This window comes from Natator depressus, chromosome 1 (assembly GCF_965152275.1).
Source record: "Natator depressus isolate rNatDep1 chromosome 1, rNatDep2.hap1, whole genome shotgun sequence".
In the NCBI taxonomy this organism is placed as follows: Eukaryota; Metazoa; Chordata; order Testudines; family Cheloniidae; genus Natator; species Natator depressus.
In genome coordinates, this window is record NC_134234.1 from 205996393 (window position 1) to 206022695 (window position 26303).

The window sequence follows — 26303 nt, forward strand, 5'->3', positions numbered from 1 at the left end:
TGTTGAGGTTACAGGGACAAACCATCCTGATGAGTCGAAAGAATAGTAAATATGGCAGGTGACCAGCTTGGCTTAACGGTGAAATCCTAGCGGATCTTAAACATAAAAAAGAAGCTTACAAGAAGTGAAAGGTTGGACATATGACCAGGGATGAGTATAAAAATATTGCTCGGGCATGTAGGAATGAAATCAGGAGGGCCAAATCGCACCTGGAGCTGCAGCTAGCAAGAGATGTCAAGAGTAACAAGAAGGGTTTCTTCAGGTATGTTGGCAACACGAAGAAAGCCAAGGAAAGTGTGGGCCCCTTACTGAATGAGGGAGGCAACCTAGTGACAGAGGATGTGGAAAAAGCTAATGTACTCAATGCTTTTTTTGCCTCTGACTTCACGAACAAGGTCAGCTCCCAGACTCCTGCGCTGGGCATCACAACATGGGGAGTAGATGGCCAGCCCTCTGTGGAGAAAGAGGTGGTTAGGGACTATTTAGAAAAGCTGGACGTGCACAAGTCCATGGGGCCGGACGAGTTGCATCCGAGAGTGCTAAAGGAATTGGCAGATGTGATTGCAGAGCCATTGGCCATTATCTTTGAAAACTCGTGGCGAACGGGGGAAGTCCCAGATGACTGGAAAAAGGCTAATGTAGTGCCAATCTTTAAAAAAGGGAAGAAGGAGGATCCTGGGAACTACAGGCTAGTCAGCCTCACCTCAGTCCCTGGAAAAATCATGGAGCAGGTCCTCAAGGAATCAATCCTGAAGCACTTACACGAGAGGAAAGTGATCAGGAACAGTCAGCATGGATTCACCAAGGGTAGGTCATGCCTGACTAATCTAATCGCCTTCTATGATGAGATTACTGATTCTGTGGATGAAGGGAAAGCAGTGGATGTATTGTTTCTTGACTTTAGCAAAGCTTTTGACACGGTCTCCCACAGTATTCTTGTCAGCAAGTTAAAGAAGTATTTTGCTGGATGAATGCACTATAAGGTGGGTAGAAAGTTGGCTAGATTGTCGGGCTCAACGGGTAGTGATCAATGGCTCCATGTCTAGTTGGCAGCCGGTGTCAAGTGGAGTGCCCCAGGGGTCGGTCCTGGGGCCGGTTTTGTTCAATATCTTCATAAATGATCTGGAGGATGGTGTGGATTGCACTCTCAGCAAATTTGCGGATGATACTAAACTGGGAGGAGTGGTAGATACGCTGAAGGGCAGGGATAGGATACAGAGGGACCTAGACAAATTGGAGGATTGGGCCAAAAGAAACCTGATGAGGTTCAATAAGGATAAGTGCAGGGTCCTGCACTTAGGACAGAAGAACCCAATGCACCGCTACAAACTAGGGACCGAATGGTTAGGCAGCAGTTCTGCGGAAAAGGACCTAGGGTGACAGTGGACGAGAAGCTGGATATGAGTCAGCAGTGTGCCCTTGTTGCCAAGAAGGCCAATGGCATTTTGGAATGTATAAGTAGGGGCATAGAGAGCAGATCGAGGGACGTGATCGTTCCCCTCTATTCGACATTGGTGAGGCCTCATCTGGAGTACTGTGTCCAGTTTTGGGCCCCACGCTACAAGAAGGATGTGGATAAATTGGAGAGAGTCCAGCGAAGGGCAACAAAAATAATTAGGGGTCTGGAGCACATGACTTATGAGGAGAGGCTGAGGGAACTGGGAATGTTTAGTCTGCAGAAGAGAAGAATGAGGGGGGATTTGATAGCTGCTTTCAACTACCTGAGAGGTGGTTCCAGAGAGGATGGTTCTAGACTATTCTCAGTGGTAGAAGAGGACAGGACAAGGAGTAATGGTCTCAAGTTGCAGTGGGGGAGGTTTAGGTTGGATATTAGGAAAAACTTTTTCACTAGGAGGGTGGTGAAACACTGGAATGCGTTACCTAGGGAGGTGGTGGAATCTCCTTCCTTGGAAGTTTTTAAGGTCAGGCTTGACAAAGCCCTGGCTGGGATGATTTGATTGGGGATTGGTCCTGCTTTGAGCAGGGGGTTGGACGAGATGACCTCCTGAGGTCCCTTCCAACCCTGATATTCTATGATTCTATGATTCTATTCTATGATTCTAAGATCTTTATCAAGCATTCTTAAAACTACAATACCCACCTGGGGAAGTGAGGAAACAGATTGACAGAGCGAGACAAGTATCCAGAAGTCACCTACTACAGGACAGGTCTAACAAGGAAAATAACAGAACACCACTGGCCATCATGCACAGCTCCCAGCTAAAACCTCTCCAGCACATCATCAGCGATCTACAACCTATCCTGGAAAATGATCCCTCATTCTCACAGACCTTGGGAGGCAGGCCAGTCCTTGCTTACAGACAGCTCCCCAACCTGAAGCAAATATTCACCAGCAATTACACACCACACCAGAGAAACACTAACCCAGGAACCTATCCCTGTAACAAACCCTGTCCCCATATCTACTCTAGCGACACCATCAGAGGACCCAGCCACATCAGCCACACCATCTGGGGGTCATTCACCTTCACATCTACTAATGTGATATATGCCATCATGTGCCAGCAATGCCCCTCTGCCATGTACAGTGGCCAAACTGGACAGTCTCTACGTAAAAGAATAAATGGACACAAATCAGACATCAGGAATGGTAACATACAAAAGCCAGTAGGAGAACACTTCAATCTCCCTGGACATTCAATAACAGATTTAAAAGTAGCCATCCTTCAACAAAAAAAAACTTCAAAAACAGACTTCAAAGAGAAACTGCAGAGCTACAATTCATTTGCAAACTTAACACCATTAATTTGGGCTAGAAATTAACAGTATACTAATGAAGTGCATGATTGATATGGGTGTGAAGTTAATGTTCTCTCCTCTGGGTTAGTTCATAATCATAGAATAGAATCATAGAATCATAGAATATCAGGGTTGGAAGGGACCTCAGGAGGTCATCTAGTCCAACCCCCTGCTCAAAGCAGGACCAATCCCCAATTAAATCATCCCAGCCAGGGCTTTGTCAAGCCTGACCTTAAAAACTTCTAAGGAAGGAGATTCTACCACCTCCCTAGGTAACGCATTCTAGTGTTTCACCACCCTCCTAGTGAAAAAGTTTTTCCTAATATCCAACCGAAATCTCCCCAACTGCAACTTGAGACCATTACTCCTTGTCCTGTCATCTTCTACCACTGAGAATAGTCTAGAACCATCCTCTTTGGAACCACCTCTCAGGTAGTTGAAAGCAGCTATCAAATCCCCCCTCATTCTTCTCTTCCGCAGACTAAACAATCCCAGTTCCCTCAGCCTCTCCTCATAAGTCATGTGTTCCAGACCCCTAATCATTTTTGTTGCCCTTCGCTGGACTCTCTCCAATTTATCCACATCCTGACTGGACACTGACTACAGACAGTGGTTATAAAATCTAATCTGGACACTGACTACAGACAGTGGTTATAAAAGCTTGGGATTTTTATGCCTTGCAGACAGTGGGTAAAGCTGTATGCCCTGTGCTGTACAAAGATATAATAAAGTTGACTGCAAAGTTTTATATTGTTAAAGGTACAGCTGCAAATGTTGTTCCATTATTGTCCTACATACATGTGATGATACATGGGATGTATGATGTATGTGATATATGTAGGACATGATGTATGCATGTATGATGTACATAGTTTGCATGTCATCTGTGGAGGATAGCCCAGCAATGTGAATTTGGGGATATTATGCGTAGTCATGGTTGGTGGCCAAGGTTACGCACAGACATTGAGCATAGTTTGAAGGCATGCTCTGCCCATAAAGTGCATATAACGTCTGTTCCTCCGGATCCTTTGAAACCGGTAGTCATAGACAGATCATAGCAGAGAATTGCAGTGAATATTACTGGCCCCCTGATTTCACTGCATGATTACATCCCATTGACTGTTTCAGACTATTACTCATGTTATGCCTTTGCATTCATAATTTCACAAGGCACTTCAGAGGAGCTCATTTCTTGCCTATCTACTTTATTTCCTACGTTTGGCTTACCAGAGAGCCTTGTTTCAGATAACAGGATATCTTACGTACTGTCACAGGGTAGGCACACCCCATCACAGGGTGTCTGGTCACATAGGGTTAGATGGAAGGGTGGAGGTGATTCTGCAGCTGGTCAGGTCCTACACCAATGACTTTTACTGTAACATGGGGTAGTATTACTTAGTAACTAGAGTCAATAAGCAGCCCTTACTATCAGGGTAGTGTGGTCCAATGGCCAGACTCAGGAAGTCCTTTCCCATCAGGGCAGCACGGCCCAATGGCCAGAGTCAGTGAGTGGCCCTTTCCATCAGGGCAGTGTGGCCCAATGGCCAGAGTCAGTGAAGTAGCCCACCTCTGTGAGATTATGTGGCCAGTAGGCCCACTGGGGAAGAGGGGCACCACTTGGGGGTGTGGCACCCCGGGTAAGGGAACTCGGGACCTCCCTGCAACTCCAAGCCCCGGCCCAAGGCCCTGGCGTTGGTGGGGGTGCTCACAACCAAGTCAGTGGGGATCCTCCCAAAACACACTGACCAGTCCCCTGTTTTGCTTGCCAGCTAAGAGTTCGAGTCCCCTGGGCTGCTTCTTACCCTTTCTCCCTCATCGAAACTTCCCGGGTCCCCTGGGTTTCTGGGGTCCTCAAATGGCTGGGCTCCCACCAGTGCCGTCCTTTCTCTGGGCTCGTCGGGCAGCCTGGAGTCTCCAGTCAGGAACTCTGTGAGCCATAGTCCCATAGTCGGGGTTTGTAGCAACTCCCTGCAGGAAGCTCACAGCCTGCATCCTTCCCCATCAGCAGCCTCCCCAGACTGAGCTGGGCTGCTACCTTTTACATGCTGCCTCCAGGCTGAGCATGCCCAGCAGGATCGGAGGGGCGGGGCTTCCGCAGCCTGCAAAGCATAATTAACCCTTTAGGGACTGGTGGGGGGTAGGCACACCCCATCACACACCCTGCCTCTCAAGACTGGACCTGGCAGGGGTCCATCCCCATTGTCCCCCACTCCAGCCCAGAAGAAAAAGTCTGCATTAACGTGGGCCCTACCTGGGCAGTGTAACACGCTGAACTCGTAGGGCTGGAGGGCGAGGTAACATCTCATAATCTGTGAGTTCAAATCCTTCATGGTGTTGATCCATTGTAGGGGTGCATGGCCAGTAGGTAATACTGTTAAGCCTCTGTCGCCCATTTTACCACTAGGGCATCCTTTTCGATGCTGGAGTACTTGACTTCTCAGAGAAATAGCTTCCGGCTTAGGTATAGCACGGGGTGTTCCTCCCCCTCTCATTCCTGAGATAGAACATAAGAACAGCCATACTGGGTTGGACCAAAGGTCCATCTAACCCAGTATCCTTTCTTCCGACAGCGGCCAATGCGAGTTTCTTCAGAGGGAAGGAACAGAACAGGCAATCATCAAGTGATCCATCCCTTGTCGCCCATGCCCAGCTTCTGGCAAACAGGGGCTAGGGACACCATCCCTGTCCATCCTGGCTAATAGCCATTGGTGGCGCTATCCTCCATTAATTTATCTAGTTCTTTTTTGAACCTTGTTATAGTCTTGGCCTTCACAACATCCTCGGGCAAGGAGCTCCACAGGTTGACTGTGCATTGTGTGAAAAACAACGGCCCCTAGCCCCACTTCTGAGGCATTTGTTTCTAAAATAAAGGGTTTTGAGAAGTCTGGTTGGAACAGGACGGGTTCGTGGGTGAGTTGCTCTTTCAAGGTCTGGAAGGTCCTTTCACAATCCTCCAACCACCGGACATTCCATGGCCGGGAGTTCTTTATGAGGTAGGAGAGGGGGCGGCTATCGTGGCAAAGTCTGGCATGAACCCTCAGTAGTATCCGGCCAAACCCAGGAACTTCCTTAACTTTCTTTTCGTTGTAGGGGTGGGGTAGTCCTTCAGGGCCTGTACCTTGTCCACCAGGGGGTGAAGTTGGCCCGCCCCCACCGTGTATCCCAAGTAGGTCACTTCTTTCCACCCAAGGTGACACTTGGCGGGGTTTGCTGTGAGAGCTGCTTCCTTCAAGGCCTGTAGGACCGTGGTGAGATGTTGTAGGTGTTCCTCCCGACTTGTGCTATAGACCACAGTATCATTAATAAAAGCTGCCACATACTGCCGGTGTGGCTGCAACAGTTGGTCCATCAATCACTGGAACCTAGCCACAGCCTCATGTAACCCAAAGGGGCACGGTAATGAAATGGTATAGACCGGGTGGTGTAGGGAAGGCTGTCTTCTCCCAGGAAGTCGGGGCCAGGGGTATTTGCCAGTACCCATTGGTCAAATCTAGTGTTGATAGAAACTTAGCACTACCCAGCTGTTCCAGCAGCCAATTCATCCATGACATCAGGTAGGCATCAAAGAAGGAAATGGCATTCACCCCCTAAAATCTATAAAGACCCTCATAGTCCCATCAGGCTTTGGGACCAGGACTATGGGGCTTCTCCATTCACTCCGGGATTCTTCCACTACTCCCATGGCTAGCATTGCCTCAAGTTCCTTCTGGACCACTTCCCACATTTTCCAGGGAAGTAGGCGATGTTGGTTGCAGACCTTTTGTCTGGGAATGATATCTATGTGGTGGCTGGTAATACTCATCCATTCTGGACAAGAAGATAAAACAGAGGGGAAGTCTTGGACAAGCCGCTGTAGGCTTGCTTGTTGCTCTGGGCTCAAGTCCTTCCCCAGTGTGATTGGTGTTGTGCCAGGGGTTCAACTGGCTACTGCTCTCAATTCAGGTTCTGGGGGGTAGGGGGTGATCAGTAGGCCTTCCAGGCCTTCAGGACGTTCACATGGTAGACCAGGGAGTCTGACTTCATAATACCCATTGAACAATCTCAAATGGCCTTGGCCATTTGGTGAGTAGTTTAGATTCTGATGATGGCAACAGGAGCAAGACCCTGTCCCCAGCCTCAAAGGTCTGCATCTTGGCCCCCCAACTGTATTGGGTTTGCTGGGCCTGAAGCAGGTTCTTCTAGGAGAACTCCCCAAGCTGGAGATGCTCAATTAGTTGCAAGATGTATGGGACTGACCCTGTGACCCTCAACTCTTGTTCCTCTTAAGTCTCTCAGAGAAGGTCTAGGATCCTCCTCGGCTGCCTCCCATAAAGGAGCTCAAACTGGGAGAACCCTGTCGAGGCCTGGGAGACTTCACGCACTGCAAACAGTAGTGAGGGGAGCAGCCTGTCCCAATGTTGTGGGTCGTCGTCCACGAACTTCCTAAGCATGGTTTTTAGGGTTCCGTTAAATCTTTCTACGAGGCCATCGGTCTGTGGATGGTATACCGATGTCTTGAGAGTGTGGATGTTTAGTAGACAACATAACTTGGCCATCAGTTTGGAGGAGACATTCGTCCCCTGGTCTGTCAATATTTCTCTAGGTATCCTGACCTTAGCAAAAATTTTCAGAAGCTCTGAGGCTATGACAGGGGCTGTGGTGGCCCGTAGTGGACGGCCTCCAGGTAGCAGGTCACATAATCGACTACCACTAGAATATACTGACACCCTGTGAGCCGTAGTCCCGTAGTCGGGGTTTGTAGCAACTCCCTGCAAGGAGCTCGCAGCCTCCGTCCTTCCTTGTCAGCAGCCTCCCCAGACTGAGCTGGGCTGCTACCTTTTATATGCTGCCTCCAGGCTGAGCATGCCCAGCAGAGTCAGAGGGGCGGGCTTCCTCAGCCTGCAGAGCATAGTTAACCCCTTCGATGCTGGTGTAGGGTAGGTACACCCAGTCACACGTACCAAAAGAGTTTGAAGGCTTTCTGATGAGAATTGGTACATTTCGTTATAAATCTGCTGTATATGCCAAGGAAATGAGATAGTGGAAAGACTGCACGAGACTCTGAAGTAACATGTAGCTTACATATTAGAGTAACACTGAGATACACCCTTCCATTAAGTCCTACTTTATATGATATTCAGAGTATGCCTCACGAAAGTACTGGAGTAACCATGTTCTATCAGCTCTTCAGCCAACCTAGTAGGACCAAATTGTTTATAATGACAGAAAAGGATAATCCCACTCCTTCACTGTCCTTGAAAACAACTGATGTGATTAGGAAATACACGAGTTTCAACAAGCATATCCATAAGAGACTCGAAGCATTCTATCCTGGACAGGCAGTGTATGTTAGCTGGGGATCTGGAAGCATTTTGAATGCTTCTGGCATGATCTTCCGGGCTACAGGCTAAGGAGCATGCCAAATGCATTTACCACAGGGAGAATGAACTGTTCACCAGCAAGATATACTGTTTATTGAAAGAGGAACAGACAGGGAAGAGGATGCTCTTTCTGTGTAAGATGTGGCCAACTGGGGAAGATGTAGCACACCAAGGGTGCCCACGCAGTGAACTGAATCAGAGGTACAGCCTACAGCCCCAAGGTCACTTGATGCCTCCAACTAGGTATCGCTGAACTTTTGGGGAGAAGGGAAGGAAATTGTGTGCATGTGTGTGTGTGTGTGTGTGTGCACGCGCACATACCGTTGGATGTGTGCTGCTATTCAGGACCCATTGATACATATCTGCTGTTTGGACTGTTATGTTTTATTTAAACCTAACCAGTTCATGGTTATTATATTTGTGTATTGTTTTGTCACTGTTGTTTTGTGTTTTCGGATTTTATTCTGGGGTGCATCAGAGTATATACCTTAAAAACTTGTAATAAACAATTGGACTGAAATATTGTAAGTAGTTCATGCACCACAATTTTAAAAGTAAAACCCCTTCTCCTTCCACAACTGAATACTCTGGTGCTATTGTAACATGCTTATAATTTGATCTGTATTGGGGATAACTTTGTACTTCTTCTGCAGAGGTTCTAATATCTCTCATGGAACATTTAAGTATTATCCATCTTTTGGCAATCGCTAACTTTTAAACACATTAAATAGAAAGACATCCTTGGTTAGGGGGGCCACAGATTTTCACTTTTCAAAACACAAAAAATAAAAAGGAAGTCCTTTGAAGTTTAGCCATAAGCCTGAATTTCAGGACTTTCTGATAAATGTTTTTTGTGTCCTCAACCATAGTTCCAGCTTAACAACTTCTCCCCGGCTTGGGATCACTACAGTATGTTTTCTCAAAACACCTTTAAAAGGACCGGTGAAATACAAGAAGATGTTCTACTTACCACACTAAAATCAAGGTTTTTGTCAATCCAGTCTTGTCCTTCTCTGAATTCATCATGAAGTCCCATGATATAGAGAGTATCCAAAGCATCTACTATGGTAGCACCCATTTGCGAATTTCCTACAAGCAAAAAATAAGTTTTCTATTAGAAGTGATTATTTCACTGGAAAAAAATGTCACAGGCAAAAATAAATAGTTGAAGTAGTCTTAGATCTTGACAAGGCGATAGTACCAGGAAGAAATCTCACAGTCAGACAGAAATTAGGAGCAGCATGAAGTCCCTGGCGCTTAGGTGCATTGCTGAAGTCCACACATTTGGGTTTTGGGGGGAAAGGGAGAGTGAAACTTGAAAAGACCATTCTTATCTGATTTCCTTACCAGAAGATGACCAACCACATTTTCAGGGAGCTACAACAAGTATAAGGACATTCAACTTCAAATACCTTTAGGGGATTCTTGGACAGGACTGGGGAAAGAGTTTTACTTAAGAGATCATCTGTAATTTCAAGTATCTGTAGGTTTCAGAGTAGCAGCTGTGTTAGTCTGTATCCGCAAAAAGAAAAGGAGTATTGTGGCACCTTAGAGACTAACAAATTTATTTGAGCATAAGCTTTTGTGAGTTACAGCAGTATCTGTAGTAATCCTTTGCACATCCCGACATTTAGCAGAGGAATTACACTGAATTTTGCAAACACTGATGTTAGTTAATTGCATGTCTTACTTATTGAAGGTAACTGTCAATTACCATCACTGTGTCATATTCCAGACAAAAAACTACATTAAGATGCAGTAAAGGTTCCAGATATGTATCAGTACCCTGTAGTGATACTATGCAATAACTATACAATTACGATTAAAGCATTTTTGTGTTTCTTGTCCCAAATTAGATTAAGGTGATTTTTTAAAGACACATTCAATCTTTTTTTACCCCCTCCTTTCTGGAATCACTTCAGAGGAGAGACAAGGTTTGGGTGTCTGTGATTGTGTGTATAAGCCCCACAGTGCAGAATCAAGGGTTAACAAGCAATTTTAAGCCCCAAAGGCACCTGCTGGGCATGCTAACAATGGAAGCAGATCTCAAAAGGGAGCCGCTCAGTTCAGTCACAGCTACTAGAGCATGGGAGCAGTCCTACACTAGTGGCTTCTGTACAGAGGCTGCAGAAGCTTCACAGCACCTGGACCAGAGCCCATGTCTGAGCCACTGAAGGCCCCCGTGGAGACTGGGAACAGGGGACCACGACTGATGGAAAAGAGCTTCCAGATCACAGTTAGAGAGAACCCCCCTTTTCTGAGTCTATAAGCAGACCCTGCTGCGACTTAAGTTGGTAGAGGCCAGGGCAGGAAGCAACCCATGAAGCAGGCTTTGTGGTGCCCGTTCCCAGGCTGCCTATCTGACTGACAATCACAGGGCCCTGGGTTGGAACTTGCTGCACCAAGGAGGGCCTAGTGTAACAGTCTGCATACCTATGCTCACCCTTTTTTCAAGACTAAGATAAACTTTGTACAAACTGTGCCTTGTAAGGTATCATTTGAAAACCCGTTATTTACTGATCATTATTGTCCTGGTAAAATAAGTGTGGCAACATTGTATGTAAAGTTATAAGATTTTACTGTATAACATTACTGAGACATATTCCAAGTTTAGAAAAGCAGACACAAACTGGTTCTTCGAAGACAAAAGGCAAACTGACACCTCAGACGGGTGTCAACAAAATCAGATAGAATATCACCTGGTTAAACAGCCATTCTTTGGCAGGAAAAAGGGTGTGAGCAACAAATTTACATCTTGGCAAAGAAGCAGCTGGAAGTTCCCATCTCCCCAGATTTTGTCTTCTGAACCCCAGCTGGAGATGATTTTCAAAGAAGAGAAAAAGGATAAAAATGAAGAACAGAGGCCCCAAATCATCTCTCTCTACTCTACTCATCTCTACTCATGACATCAACAACACCTGAAGGACAAGAAAATTACCACTGAATTGGGGGGGAGATCGTAGCTGAAAGAACTGCAGCCAGTAAGATTGCTAAAGCATGTTGTGAGATAAACTTTTGCTTTGAATTCACTTAGCTTGTTAAGTTAGGTATTAGTTGTGTTTTGCCTTTTATTTCTTTGTAATCAATTCTGACTTTTATGCCTTATTACTTGTAATCACTTAAAATCTATCTTTCTGTAATTAATAAACTTGTTTTATCTAAACCAGTGTGTTTGGGACACTTCATTTGTGATAACAGGATTTGTACATATTGTTTTCTATTAAAAATGACAGACTTTATATGAACTTGTGTTGTCCAGGAGAGGGCTGGGCAGTACAAGATGCACATTTCTGGGGGTAAGTCTGGGACTGGGAGTTTGCTGGTGTTACCCTGCAATGTAATTCATGAGTGGCTGGCTATAGCACTCAGACAGTGTAGCTGGGAGTGATTTACATGCTGGAGGCTATGTGTGAACAGACCAGGAGTGGTTGCTTTCACAACGAAGCAGTGACAGAGGCAGCCCAGGTTAGTGAACTGAGTAAATACAAGTGTCCATCAGTCTACATTGTACTCTGGGGAATGTCACACCCAGGTTCCCCTACCACCAGCCACAGACCCTCACCACTGGGAGACACAGCTGGACTCAGACAAAGACTCCCCAACAATGTCTTAATTGTGCATTTCTCAACTTCATATTTCTGGATTTCTTTCAAGCATAGCTAAAACTCTGAATTTCCTGGGTCTGTAGTACTTGATTTTGGGATAATCACAATATCCCTGTAATTTTTTTCTACCCTAAATTACTGATGCATAATTACAAACTTAACTCCATATTAATTTTTTTGTCTCAGAATAAAAATTAGATACAACAATCTTTAATAACTTAATTACAACCCTAAACCTCTGACTGCGAGAAGCTGGGACTGGATGACAGGGGATGGACCACTTGATAAATTGTCCTGTTCTGTTCACTGCCTCTGAAGCATCTGGCACTGGCTACTGATAGAACACAGGATACTGGGCTAGATGGACCATTGGTCTGATCCACGATGGCCATGCTTGTGGTCTTATGTAAACTAATTTCTTCAAATATAACTTATGTACAAAATTTAAATGAATTTTAATTATATATAGAAAGTTTAAAATGTTTGTTATTTCTTTGTTAAGACCATTCAAGACAAAAAAGGATAAAACAGTTGCTAAATATTTTAAAGGACCGGTTTTTAATTAATTTAAACTGAAATTAATTAATGGATTTACTTGTAATTCTCATAAAATTCATTCAGTATTCAAAGAATAAGTACTGTAAGTTTGGAAAGGATGTACTGTATTTTTCATACAAAATAAAGGTTGAATCCCTGCCAGAAGTGCATAGTAGAATTCAGCCTTAACTATGATGTCACCACCAATGCCTCACTAATACTGTGATAGCTATTGCAACCTCATGCATTATATTTCGGGATGATTGGATTAACTTTATGAATGCTATATGTCACATTGTAGGCTAAGGATTGTGTTCTACTCCATGGGGTGCATTACTGCAGCTCCTCCAGGACTTAAAAACAGTGGTGGGTAATTACTGTCGTCCCTGGGACTCAAGAGAACTACTAACCCCTGGGACAAATTGCATATTTGGTTATTGACCAAATAATTAATGACTAGCACAATACATATATACTAGGAGGCAAAATTCAGGGTTATACAGGCAACCTTTACTCTGACATTTCCTAATGTATAAGTTATTGACTATGAAACCTAAATAACGCTGTCTCAGAGTAGATTTTGTATATTGTACTTCGCACTATACTGCAGTTTTCCTTTCAATGTAACTTTGAAAACCTTAAGTTTACTTTTATTAATCTATTCATCTTTTCTCATTCTTCCGCACAAGTAAGCTTCTGTTTCACCCCAATCTAGGGACTTCCTCCCTATTTTAGATAAAAAGAACAGGAGGACTTGTGGCACCTTAGAGACTAACAAATTTATTTGAGCATAAGCTTTCATGAGCTACAGCTCACTTCATCGGATGCTCAAATAAATGTGTTAGTCTGTAAGGTGCCACAAGTACTCCTTTTCTTTTTGTGGATACAGACTAACATAGCTGCTACTCTGAAACCTATTTTAGATGTTTGAAAACTAATCCCATGTTGTAAATCAACACCTCTTCCTTAAGGAACACTGTGGGTTAAATATTTTTAAAAGGTTGAGGACAAAAATCAATATTTTGGAGCAATATCTCTGTTCTGTTGTGCTTCCAGAGAGAGCAAAGTGAGTGGAAAACACAAGTCCACTGCTGGGGATTCTCTTGACTAGGGGAGACCACAACAGCTGTAGAGCTCCTACACTTCCCCCTCAGTAGTCTCTGACACACAGGAATGTTGGGGCTGGAGGCAAATATATAAGGGTCATGGGGGGGAGGTCACGAAGGGGCCCCCAAATTATTCTACACTGCACAGGGGCTCAGACAGAGAATCAGGGAGCAGTAACTGGCTGTCTCAGCTTCTCTTCTTCTCTCCTGGACTGTTCTGCCTGGCTATAGGGAAAGGGGAGCAGAGCCATTCTTTATTAGGTGCTCCCCTGGGCTCAGGCAGTCTCAGTTGAGCACCTGTTCTGTTCTCCTTGGGTCTCCCACAGCCTAATAGGGAAACAGGTAATGGTGCAAGCAGAATTACTCTCCTCCCTTTCTTGTGATTCACCTCATGGCCAACAGGGAAGCTGCAGTAGGGAAGGAACAGCAGCTGCTCAGAGCTCTCCAAGCTAACACTGCAACTGCTTCAGGGGCTTGTAGGGTAGGGTTGTGAACTTTCTAATTGCAGAAACACGAACACCTTGCCCTGCCCCTGCCCCACCACACCCTCGCCCCTTCTCTGAGGCCCCATCCCCGCTCACTCCATTCCCCTCACCCTCCCTCACTCGCTCATTTTCACCAGGCTGGGGCAGAGGGTTGGGGTGCGGACTCTGGGGTGGTGATGTGGATGAGGGGTTTGGAGTGCAGGAGGGTGCTCTGGGCTGAGGCAGGAGTTTGGGGTGTAGGAAGGGATACAAGCTCTGGGCTGGGGCTGCAGGCTTCTGGGTGGGGCAAGAAATAAGGGGTTCAGGGTGCAGGAGGAGGCTCTGGGCTGGGGCAGGCAGTTGGGGTTCAGGAGACAGTGAGGGCTCAAGCTGGGGTGCGGGCTCTGGATGAGGGGTTTGGGATGCAGGAAGGGGCGCCGGGCTGGGGCTGAGGGATTCGGAGTGTGGGAGGGGGCTCCAGGCTGGGGAAGGGGGTTCGGGTGCGGGAAGGGGCTCGGGTCTGGGGCATCAGGTGTGGGCTCCGGGAGGGAGTTTGGGTGTGGGAGGGGGCTCGGGGCAATGGATTGGGGTGCAGGAAGGGGTCTGGGGTGCAGGCTCTGGGTGGTGCTGACCTCAGGCAGCTCTCAGGAAGCGGTAACGTGTCCCTCTAGCTCCGAGAAAGAGAAGGGCAGTCAGGGGTTCTGCACACTGTCCCCACACCCGCAGGTGCTGCCCCACAACTCCCATTGGCCATGGTTCCCACCCAATGGGAGCTGCGGAGCTGGCACCTGGGGCAGGGGCAGTGCACGGAGCCCCCATGGCCATCCCTTCGCCGAGGAGCAGAACATGCCGGCTGCTTCCCAGGAGCCACGTGGAGCCAGGCATGGAGCCTGCCAGCCCCGCTGCACCATCAACTGGACTTTTAACGGCCCAGTCAGCAGTGCTGACTGGAGCCTCCAGGGTCCCTTTTCTACAGGGTGTTCTGGTCAAAAACTGGACACCTGGCAACCCTATTGCAGGTAAACCAGTGGCATACATCTAGGGAGACAGTTATACCTTCTCTATAGGAAGAGGGCTAATTCAAACAAAGTGACTGAAACAATACTTTAACTCAAAAACACAGCACTATAACTGTAGAGCCACTAATGACTCTTTCAAAATTAGGCCTAATTATTAGGTCTTTAAAATACCAACATTTCAACAGGGTTATTTAATAAAACCTAATCTGCATAGACTGAGAAAGGTTTCACTAGTCTGGCTTTCCCAGAGATCCAAGCATAAAGTCTCTCTCTGACCTCTCTGAAAGAATAAACTTCAAACTCCTCTATTTACAGGAACAGGACCCTTAGTATGAAACAGGCAGAGGATTATAGCCCCAATTAAAAAATTCACAACATGAAAATTGAAACAATTCTCCACCTCAATTTCCTTTTCCATCTCTAACAAAGCTTTGGCAATAAAGCTGCCAATATTGAAAACCCTTTTCTTATAAAATCTCTTAATGGTTCACAATGAACAAGATAATGTTTAAGAAAATGGATTGAAGAATGAATTTTAATTCCAATCTGCAAATAAGTGGCTCAAAATAAGTCAATGAAAATAGGCAGTATATATAAAACTGCCACATATGATTTCAGCAGAGCTATAAAATGCAATGAATAAACGCTTAAACCACAATGAGAAAATTAATTGCCTTCAACATTTTAGACCAATTTAAAAAAGCAGATAAAAAAAAGAAAGGCTACTTACTTTACAGAAACTGGAGTCCTTTGAGATGTGTAGTCCCTATGTGTATTCTGCTCAAGGTATGCATATGCTTCAGTCACCTGACCGCAGAAGATTTTTCATTAGCAATGTCTGTTGGTCTGTGCCTGCACCTCCTCATGCTCCAACCCAAGGGCATAAGGGATGTCACAGACTGACTGCCTTTCCAGTTCCTTCTCTACCACCAATCATCTTAGGAAAGGATCCAAATCAGAGGGGAAGGAGGGTACGTAATAGAATACACATAGGAATCACACATCTTGAATAACTCATTACTATAAACCTTTCTTTCTTCTTGAGTGACAGTCCCAATATATATTCCACTCAAGGTGACTCACAAGCAATACCCAGTGAGGAGAAGAGTGCAAGAAACTGTGCTGTACCACACAATGCAGAACTGCTGTGCCAAAGGATACATCTGCAGAAGAAGCTTGTACCATCATGTAATGTCTGGTAAAGGTATGCCCTGACGCCCATGTTGCTGCTCTACAGAGCTCCAGAAGGGGAACACCTTGAAGAGAAGCCACTGAATTACCCAGGTCTCTGGTCAAGTGAGCACTCACACCTTGAGAGGGAGGTGTCTAGTTTAGCTCAAAGCACAGCAGGATGCAACCTGAAACCCATTTAGAAAGTCTCTATGAGGGGACTGCTTCTCCTTTCATCAGTTCACCAACAAAAACAAAGAAACCCAGGGATTTCCTGAAGGGTTTTGGCCTTTGCAGCTAGAAAACTAAGGCTTGATAGAGATTTAGAGAACAGAGTCCCTGTCTTCTCTGGAGTAGTGAGGTTTTGGGTAGAAAACTGGTAGGTGTATGACCTGATTAAAGTGGAGTTCAGAGGGAACCTCTGGAATAAATTTGGGGTGTAACCTCAAAGAAATCTTATCCTTATGGAAGGCAGTGTAGGGAAGGTCCGTGATAAGGGTCCCACGCTCACCTATACTTCTGGTGGAGGTGATTGCAGTCAGGACAGACACCTTCAAAAAAAGATGAAGAACACACTAGGAGGTTAAGAGTTTGAATGGAGGATTCATGAGCACTGACAATACTATATGGAGATCCCGAGTTGGCATTGTTTTTAGTCCTGGAGTTAAAGTTCTGGAAAGGTCTTTCAGAAACATCACAGTTGTATGGTGGGTAAAGACCAAAGAGTTTTCCACTGGAAGATGAAAGGCATTAATCACAGCCAAATGCACATGCAGTGAGCTGACAGACATAATGTGTTAGAAAAAGGCGGTAGTCTGAAATGGTCTGGACGTATCTGACGATGTTGGCATGAGATCAAGAATCTCTTCCATTTTGCAGCATAACGTTTTCTTACAGAGCTTCTCCTGTTATTGAGGATGGATTATACTGGCTCTGAACAAGACCTCTCTCTGGGTTCACCATCCATCCAAATACCAAGCTGTTAAATGGAAGGATGCTGGTTTGGAATGGGTGGTCTTGCCATTGTTCTGAGTCGGCAGGATTGGAAATGGCTAGATGCATATGCAGAGACATGAAGCCACCTAAAGCAGGGGTCTCAAACTTGCAGGCCGCTGGAACCTCCCCAATGTGGCCTGCGGGGCTCCAGCAGTTCTGGGACTGGGTCTCTCCCTTGGCCTCAGCTGCCGCCCCTGGGCACTCTCCCCCCCATGCGATTTACCAGGGCCCGGGGCCCGGCAGCGCAGCAGAGCTGAGCAGCATCTGCCTGCTCGCTCGACGTGTCTGCCAGCCCCTCCCTGCGGCCCCGGGGCGGGGCGGGGCTGTGCCTCCACATGCTGCCCCCACCCTGAGCACCTCTGCCACCAATGGGAAGCTGCAGAGGCGGTGCCCGGGGGCAGCAGTGCGCGGAGGCCCCCCAGCCCGCCTTTAAGCCCCAAGTGCCACACCCCCCAACCCCCTCCCAGAGCCTGCACCCCTCCCCACACCCCCCAGCCCCTAAACTCCCTCCCAGAGCCTGCACCCCTCCCCACACACCCCAAGCCCCAAACTCCCTCCCAGAGGCTGCAATCCCACCCCCTCCTCCAGCCCAGAGCCTGCAACCTGCACCCAAACTCCAGCCGAGAGCCTGCACCCCAGACCCCCTTCCCCACCCAAACTCCCTCCCAGAGCCCAACCTCTCACCCCTTCTGCATCCAAACTCCCTCCCAGAGACTGTACCCCAATCCCCTACCCCAGACCTCCTCCCCCACCCAAACTCCCTCCCAGAGCCTTAGGCAGGTGGGGGGTGGAGTTTTTTGGGGGGCAGGTTCTTGGCGGCATTAGTGACATGATTGGCCTGCTGGGAGGATTTAAGGACTGGCACTGGCCCCAAGGTAAATTGAGTTTGAGACCCCTGACCTAAAGGATGCTGGTAGACAAAAACTGCCTTGGCCACCAGGGCACTACTAGCATTACTGATACTTTGGACTGCTTGATTTTCCTCAGGACTTGAGATAAGAGTGGAATGGTTGGGAAAGTATTATTAGTGGTTCTGATCACTATACTAAGAATGCATCCCATTTGAAATTGTGTCCTCAAGCTGCTTCAGAGCAGTAGGCCAGGCATTTGAAAGAGGCTGAGTAGGGAAAAGGACCACGAACTGTACCTCCTGATATGACGATCCACGTGAGCAGCTAGTTGTCGAGGCAGAGAAATACTGGGGTGTCCTAGTGATGCTGTCATACCAGCTATGAGAGTATCTTGTTAATTAAGCATAGACTTCAAAAGGCATTATAATTTTATTTTATATGTAACTGTTTCCAAAACCTACTTGATATAATTTAAATCTCTGTACTTTGTTAAATAAAACTTATGTTTGATTTCACTATAAACATACATAAGTGCTCTGAGTTAAGTGGAGCAGTGATCTGAGATGGTACAAGTAAGCTGGGTGAACGGATTTTTGGAAGCAGCGAATCTCTGAATACTGTGAGTGTTCAGTGGACCTGGAGCTCCAGGGACACATTCACAGGGCTTGAGGGTGGGAGTGCCAAGGAGACCATGTGGAACTTGAGTTTCTTTATGAACTTGTTGAGTTCTCGCAGATCCAGGATATGCCTGAGGCCACCTCTGTCTTTCGGTATTAGGAAATACCAGGAATAGAAGCCTGTGCTCCAGAGGAACCTCCTCCACTGCTCCTAGCAACAGTAGCAACTGCACCACCTGGATGCTCATGAGAAGAGTCCCCTGAAGAGGGACAGGGAAGGGGGAAGGAAGGGCAGGAGGGTACAGAATTGGATGGAGTATCCCCTCTCTATCATGTGGAGCACCCAGCGATCCGAAGTGATACGGGACCATGCACGGTAGAAAGGGGATAGTCAGGAGGAAAAGGTAAGGCAGGGTAGATCCAGTCTCTGATTTGGTGCGCCGTCCTCGACTGCACCTTCAAAAGGCTGGTTTAGGGCCAGAGGGTGGCTTGGGCTGGGCCAGAACCCTGGCCTGAAGATGGGTGTTGCCTCCTCCTGCCACTCCCGTTCCTCCTCCGAGAACCAACCTGTCGGTTCTGCAAATGGAATCTCAGAGGAGGTTGCGGTCGGAAGTGTCTCTGCTGTGTTACAGGAGTGTGCAGGCCCAATGACTTGAGGGTGACTTGTGAGTCTTTCAGGCTGTGCAGCCTCTTGTCTGTCTTTTCAGAAAAAAGAGTCTCACCTTCAAATAGGAGGTCCTGAATAGTTTGCTGGACCTCGTAAGGGAGCCCTGAGAGTTGGAGCCAGGAGTTGGGAGTCCAAAGGGAAGAGCGCTGTAAATTTGGCCATTGCCGCACAGGTGTGTATGAGTACCTGCTGACAATGGCCTGTTGATTCAAGATATGGAGCTGCAGACCCCCTGTAGAACAGACCTTTCTCCCAACAAGGTTTAGACGCTTAGCCTCCCTGTTTTTTGGGGATGGCCCTTAGAAGCCCTGTGTCACGCTGGTGAGCAGCATCCACAACAAGAGAGTCAGGGGGTGGGTGGGAGTATAAATGAAATAACGCCTCTCATTCCGCTTGGCAGTGGGTGGCAAGGAAGCTGGGGTCTGCCACGGGGTCTTGGTGGTGCCCACAATGGTTTTAATAAGTGGAAGGGCAATATGGGAAGGTCCTGAGGGTGCGAGGATGTCCACCATGGGATTAGCCTCCTCGACTACCTCCTCAGCTTAATGCCCAGACCCTGAGTGGCCCTGTGCAGCAACTGCTGAAGCATCCTGTTGTCCTCAAGTGCCGGGACTATGGCTATACCCGCCAATGCTTCATCCGGTGACGAAGAGGAGGAAGCGTTTATGAGAGGATGCTCCGTGCCAGCCACGCCCAGGGGGTCCCAAGACTCTCGGAGCAGTGTTGGTGCTAGTAGTGCATCAGATGGTGGAGGAGCTGCAGATGCCGGACCAAGTATCAGCGCTGCAATCAGTACGATGGAAAGAACCGTCGAAGAAGCCAGTGCCAATCCACTCGCAGGCACCAACGAAGTCGATGTCGATGTAGACAGCAGTGCCAGCGTGGACGACGGGCGCGAGGACACTGCCAAGGGCAGTGCCGAGCACGGTGCTGGAGTCGATGATGGTGCTGCTGCCAGAGGCATTGGCATGTGGGCAGGCGCTGAGGTCAGATGTGTAGCCGATGGCGGGACAAAGGTGACTGAGGCCACAAAAGATGTCGCGGAGCAGTAACCTCGGATTCCTCCCTGTCCTTGCTGAAAGTGTCATACCCTGATGGCTCCCCCCCTCAAGGGGTCTCCTGGGGAAGGCAGATCAGCATTGTATATTGCTAATGCTGTTGCAAGCATTGCAGGATATTTTTGGAAGGGTCAAAGGTGTGAGTGAGTGTGGATTGGAAGATTCTTTTGCATGCTGCAAGAGGCCAAAGGGGGAAGAAGAAAGAGAGCAGAGATTGGGTTAACTCAACACTGTAGCTAGAAAGCTCAGTACAACGATAAGACGCTGGCCCCAGGCCAAGGACGCTGCTCACAGCTGAGACTTGGCTGACAGCTGAGAAAGACGGGGGCATGAATGTGCCCGAGCATCCGTGAGAAAGAAAAACCCAACTGCACAGACCTGCAAGGCAGCAAGGCCAGGAAAGAAGAAAACAAGTTCTAAGACTGCAGAGATTGAAAACACCGGCGAGACGGCAAGAGGGGGAGCCGAGCCTTGTGTCCCTGGAAGCCGGGTGTTTTGAGAAAGCTGAAGACACCATGGAAAGCCGGTTTGGACTGGCACAGAGGGCTACAGGAGCAGAGGTCCCTGAACGAAGCACCCCCACCCCAAGGAGCCCGGGACTTAAAACCCTCCTGAGAGCTGGAGCAACTTGGAGATGATAGTGGATCCTCGGATGACCCGGGCCCAGGACAGAACTGCCATCCACACTTCCCCCTCTTCTGCTTACGTTACACCCAGGTTTGGCCAGCCTCGGGTAGAGCGTGTGTATGAAAGTGGGTTAGGGCTTGAGGCCCTAAAGCTTGCTTCCTTCCTCTGAGTGACATGGGGAGCACCCATCACTCTCCGCTGTTATTTTATTATTTTATCAATAAAGATTTAAAATTTAGACACTTGGTGTGTTACGTCATCTCCTCCCTTAATGATCCTGTGGCCTCAGACTGATCACCTGATGCTTCAGGCAGAAATCTGTCACAAAAGGCCCCAGGGGTCCAGTAGGGCCACTGAGGTGGGTTCTGCCACTGTGGAGGCCACGCCTGGGGCTCCCTCCTGTCTCTCCCGGACCTCGAGCTGTGGCTCCTGCTTCTCCTGGGGCGATAGAAGTTGGACTCTGACTCTGAGGTCTCCGAGACGGAAGACCATGGAGGAGCCAAGCCTTGGTGCCTTCAGTGTCGAGAGCTCGGGGAGAGGATAGGCTCTCTGTCCGAGTGAGCTGGCACCGAGTGACATGGAGAGGGGGAGTGCCTCAACATGATAGCCAGCTTCCCCCTTGACTGCACCAGGGGGCAGAGGGGGTCTGCCAGCACTGAAGGTTCTTCCCTCTTGGGGGGCGAGAACGGTGCCATAAGGTGCAGGAGATCCTAAGGGGCTTGATATGCTTCCGGCATCAAAGGGAGCTGTAGCTGCTGTGTAGGGACCAGCAACCAACTGCCTCACTTGGGCAGGAGTCAGCACGGCCCCAATAGGGGATCTGGAGCTGTGGCCCACCTGGGGTCCCACATCTCTGGATTTAGCCGGAGGAGAGCGACTGTCCGGCTTTTTTTTCTTCTGATGCACCGGTGAGTGAGATCGGTGCCTGCTTTCAGCCAGGCCTCGTGAGGTGCCATGTCAGTGCCAAGCATCTCAGGCCAATTCCTTTCACGGCACTGAGCTTGACGATGGTGTCGGGGGGCTCCTCATCAAGGATGAAGCATTAGGAGCTGGGTCCCGAGCCTGGGTCAGAGTGGGGGTGTAGGGCTGCTTCCATGAGGATCACCTTAAGCCGCTGTTCCCTTTCTTTAAGAGTTCTAGGGCAGAACTCATGGCAGATCTTACAGTGATGCTTTTGGTGGCTCTCCCCTATGCACCGTAAACACGATGAGTATGGATCGCTCTTTGGCATGCCCTTCACGCAGGCCACACAGTTTTTAAACCCTGGGGACCATGGCATACCACGGCTCCAGGGAGGCGGGATGCCAGGGGGAACCCCCAATAACTCTACTAAGAGCTCTAATACTAAGAAGACACTAAGGTAACTATATACAATGACTACAGAACGTGCTTGCTAAGCAAGGGCTAAGGGAAGTTTCAGCCAACCATCACTGGCGGTGAGAAGGAACTGAAGGGGTAGCGAGTCAGCAGAGCTCATTGAGTGCCATGAAGGCAGGACTCCAGGGGGCGCCCAGGCCGGCCCGACAGATGCTGCTAAGGGAAAAATCTCTCGGCCATTGTGCACATGTGCGTGCACACACCTGATTGGAATGGACATGAACAAGCACTCGAAGACCAACTTACTTTCCTACAAAGGTACAAAAATTCTGAAGCCAAGAAGTCCAGTTTTCTATGAATCAGAAGTTAAACTGAGGATAGTAGAACTTTCTATAGTCACTAGTTTGCACCTCACTTGATGATTGTGCAAAAGTGGAATGCATTCCAGAGGCAAAAAAAATCACTGAATACTGCTTCAGCTACAGAGATAGAAGACATACCCTCAAAATGATCTGGAAACCCAGGACACACCATACCTACACCATTTCAGAAGAAAGGTACATTCCACCATAGCGGGCCTTTAACTCAGCACTACATGAGGTGCCAGACCGAACAACCCAGGTATGCATACTGCCAATCAAACCTGCTACCCCCACTGACTGCTCAGTTCACTCAGAAAAATTGGCACTTTTATACCTGCTATCAAGAAGTCAAATTATCAAGCCATGGAATAGCTCTGGGAAGACTGAGCACATCCAAAACTAGCCTCTCCTATCAGGCATAGACGGGTCTTGGAGGACAGACTAATCACACCAGTTATGTGTGAAATACCATCTGCTCCCTAATCAATCCTTCAGCTAATCAAATGCTTGTGTGCTAAGACCAGATTCTCACCACCCTGCAAATATTTGGCCAGCAGAATGTGAGAGATCAGGGGACACCATCACAGGGCCTAATAACATCAGCCACACTATCAGAGGCTCGTTCACCTGCACATCCACCAATGTGATATATGCCATCATGTGCCAGCAATGCCCCTCTGCCATGTACATTGGTCAAACTGGACAGTCTCTACGTAAAAGAATAAATGGACACAAATCAGATGTCAAGAATTATAACATTCATAAACCAGTCGGAGAACACTTCAATCTCTCTGGTCACGCAATCAAAGACATGAAGGTCGCTATCTTACAACAAAAAAACTTCAAATCCAGACTCCAGCAAGAAACTGCTGAATTGGAATTCATTTGCAAATTGGATCCTATTAATTTAGGCTTAAATAGAGACTGGGAGTGGCTAAGTCATTATGCAAGGTAGCCTATTTCCCCTTGTTTTTTCCTACCTCCCCCCCCCGCCCAACTCCAGACGTTCTGGTTAAACTTGGATTTATGCTGGAAATGGCCCACCTTGATTGTCATGCACATTGTGGGGAGAGTGGCCAGTTTGGATGAGCTATTGCCAGCAGGAGAGTGAGTTTGTGTGTGTGTTGTGGGGTGGGGGGGTGAGAAAACCTGGATTTGGGCTGGAAACAGCCCACATTGATTATCATGCACATTGTAGGGAGAGTGGTCACTTTGGATGAGCTATTACCGGCGGAGAGTGAGTTTGTGTGTGTATGGGGGTGGGGGGGTGAGAAAACCTGGATTTGTGCTGGAAATGGCTCACCTTGATTATCATGCACATTGTAGGGAGAGTGGTCACTTTGGATAAGCTATTACCAGCAAGAGAGTGAGTTTGTGTGGGGGGGGGGGCGCGGAGGGTGAGAAAACCTGGATTTGTGCTGGAAATGGCCCACCTTGATTTTCATGCACGTTGTAAGGAGAGTGGTCACTTTGGATAGGCTATTACCAGCAGGAGAGTGAGTTTGTGTGTGTGGTTTTTGGAGGGGGGTGAGGGGGTGAGAGACCCTGGATTTGTGCAGGAAATGGCCCACCTTGATTATCATACACATTGTGAAGAGAGTGGTCACTTTGGATGGCTATTACCAGCAGGAGAGTGAGTTTGTGTGGTGGGGGGGGGGGGAGGGTGAGAAAACCTGGATTTGTGCTGGAAATGGCCCAACTTGATGATCACTTTAGATAAGCTATTACCAGCAGGAGAGTGGGGTGGGAGGAGGTATTGTTTCATGGTCTCTGTGTATATAATGTTTTCTGCAGTTTCCACAGTATGCATCCGATGAAGTGAGCTGTAGCTCACGAAAGCTCATGCTCAAATAAATTGGTTAGTCTCTAAGGTGCCACAAGTACTCCTTTTCTTTTTGCATATTATTGTCTTCGCTCATCTGAAACTTGTTGATTTGCATTATACTTATTTAGTCCTAGATCAAAACGTGTATTAGCATTAGGATGAGAATTTATTTAACATGTAAAACTGCAAGAAAACTAACAAAGGCATGTTTCTGACTATCTCAGTGGTTCTCAAACTTTTGTACTGGTGACCCCTTTCACATAGCAAGCTTCTCTGAGTGCGACCTCCCTCATACATTAAAAACAACAACACTTTTCTGAATATTTAACACCATTATAAATGCTGGAGGCAAAGTGGGGTTTGGGGTGGAGGCTGACAGCTCTTGACCACCCGTGTAATAACCTTGCAACCCCCTGAAGGGTCCCAACTCCCAGTTTGAGAACCTCTGGACTATCTCTTTATTCCTGTAAACTAATGAAAGATGGTTTGGGTGGATGAAATTAAATACATTAATGGGATGGAAGCCTCAGAACTGTAGATGAAGAAACATGTTAACTTCAAAGCATTGGTCTTAGCATTTAACAATGGAAAATCCACAAGCTTTGTCTGCCTTTAGTCAACAAAGCAAGAGTCCATGCTGTGTTGAAAACACTTGATAGACTGTTTTCAATAATAAGAAGGAAGCCTGGGAGTGATTCTGCATCTCTGGACTGATGAATTCTGATGGGGAATACTGAGCAAATGGACAGAGGTCCCTAAACTCATTTTGAGTAACTCTGAGACTTATGGAAACTAGCAGACTTTACATCTCTGCTACAATTAGACTTACAAACTCCGACTCACCTGTTATGTATTTTACCTGCTTTAACCTCTCAATAACTCATTTCTTCTTCTTTGCTAATAAATCTTTAGTTTAGTTTACTAAAGAAATTGGCTGTCAGTGTCGTTTTTGGTGTGAGATCTGGAACATGCAATGACATAGGGTGGCCGATCCTTTGGGGTTAGAAGAACTTAATGTGAGGTGATTTTTGGTTTTAATAACCTTTTATTATGATGTCCTGTTTGTGTGAGTGGCAAGATGCACCAGAGAGCATAAAGGGACCATCTGTGGCTCCATGGTAAGGCTAATACAGTAATCCAGACCTGCACGCTTGTTATTGGTTTGGTAAAATCTAATTACAGAATTCACCATCAGTTTGGGATGACTGCCCTGTTTTCTACCAGTCTGCCCTGACTTTGGCACTCTCAGCTGCCAGCCACATATCAGACAGCATGACAAACATGTCTAGCAGTTGTGCCCTAGACAGACAGAACACCGATGATGACTTCGATGAATAAATATTTTTGGTCATGTCAAGTCTAACTTCCCTAGGATTACCAAAGATCAGTGTCCTTTTTTTAAAATGGTAAGCAATTCATCCCCATGTATTAAAGTATAATTTTTTAAAAGTTCATGTTTAAACAAGCATCCATCTACATAACTGCTCTAGGTTTGCCATGTTTGGTATCGTGTTTCTGGGAGAAAGGGCTTTCAAATACACCCAACTCAAGCCATTTCCAACACTATATTATCAAAATTTCCACCACAGGACCTGGAGCTGGGAGCCTGGGGGTTAGTGGGGAAGTGAGTCCTCCCTGCCCCACTGCAGAGGGTGACACCCTTGAAATTATGATTCTGTAGATTTTTACCAATCAAATAACACCGCCCTTACCTTTCTATCACTAACTTATCCCCAGTATGAAAATTTACTACATTATGTTCCCAGACTAAAAAGCATGGACTGTATTCCACATGGCTGCTCTTCAGATTTCTATTTAAGGAATACATCTTGAGAACGCCACTGAAGCTGCTTTTGACACAGGAAAATGTGCTGTAGTTCCCCCAGGAAAAGAGAGAACTTTCAATACATAAGCCTCTTTAATACATGTGTTGTATGCAGTGTAGTTGTAGCCGTGTTGGTC

At 47.1% G+C, this 26303-nt stretch overlaps 1 protein-coding gene across 1 annotated transcript in view; it reads right to left on the minus strand.

Annotated features, from left to right (window-relative positions):
* The window catches only part of MAN1A2 (mannosidase alpha class 1A member 2), a 307541-nt gene that overhangs the window by 159168 nt on the left and 122070 nt on the right, over positions 1-26303 (minus strand). Inside the window, exon 4 of the mRNA XM_074975205.1 lies at positions 9091-9209. Within this exon, the coding sequence (XP_074831306.1) occupies positions 9091-9209 (119 nt within the window). The remainder of the gene's footprint in view (positions 1-9090; positions 9210-26303) is intronic.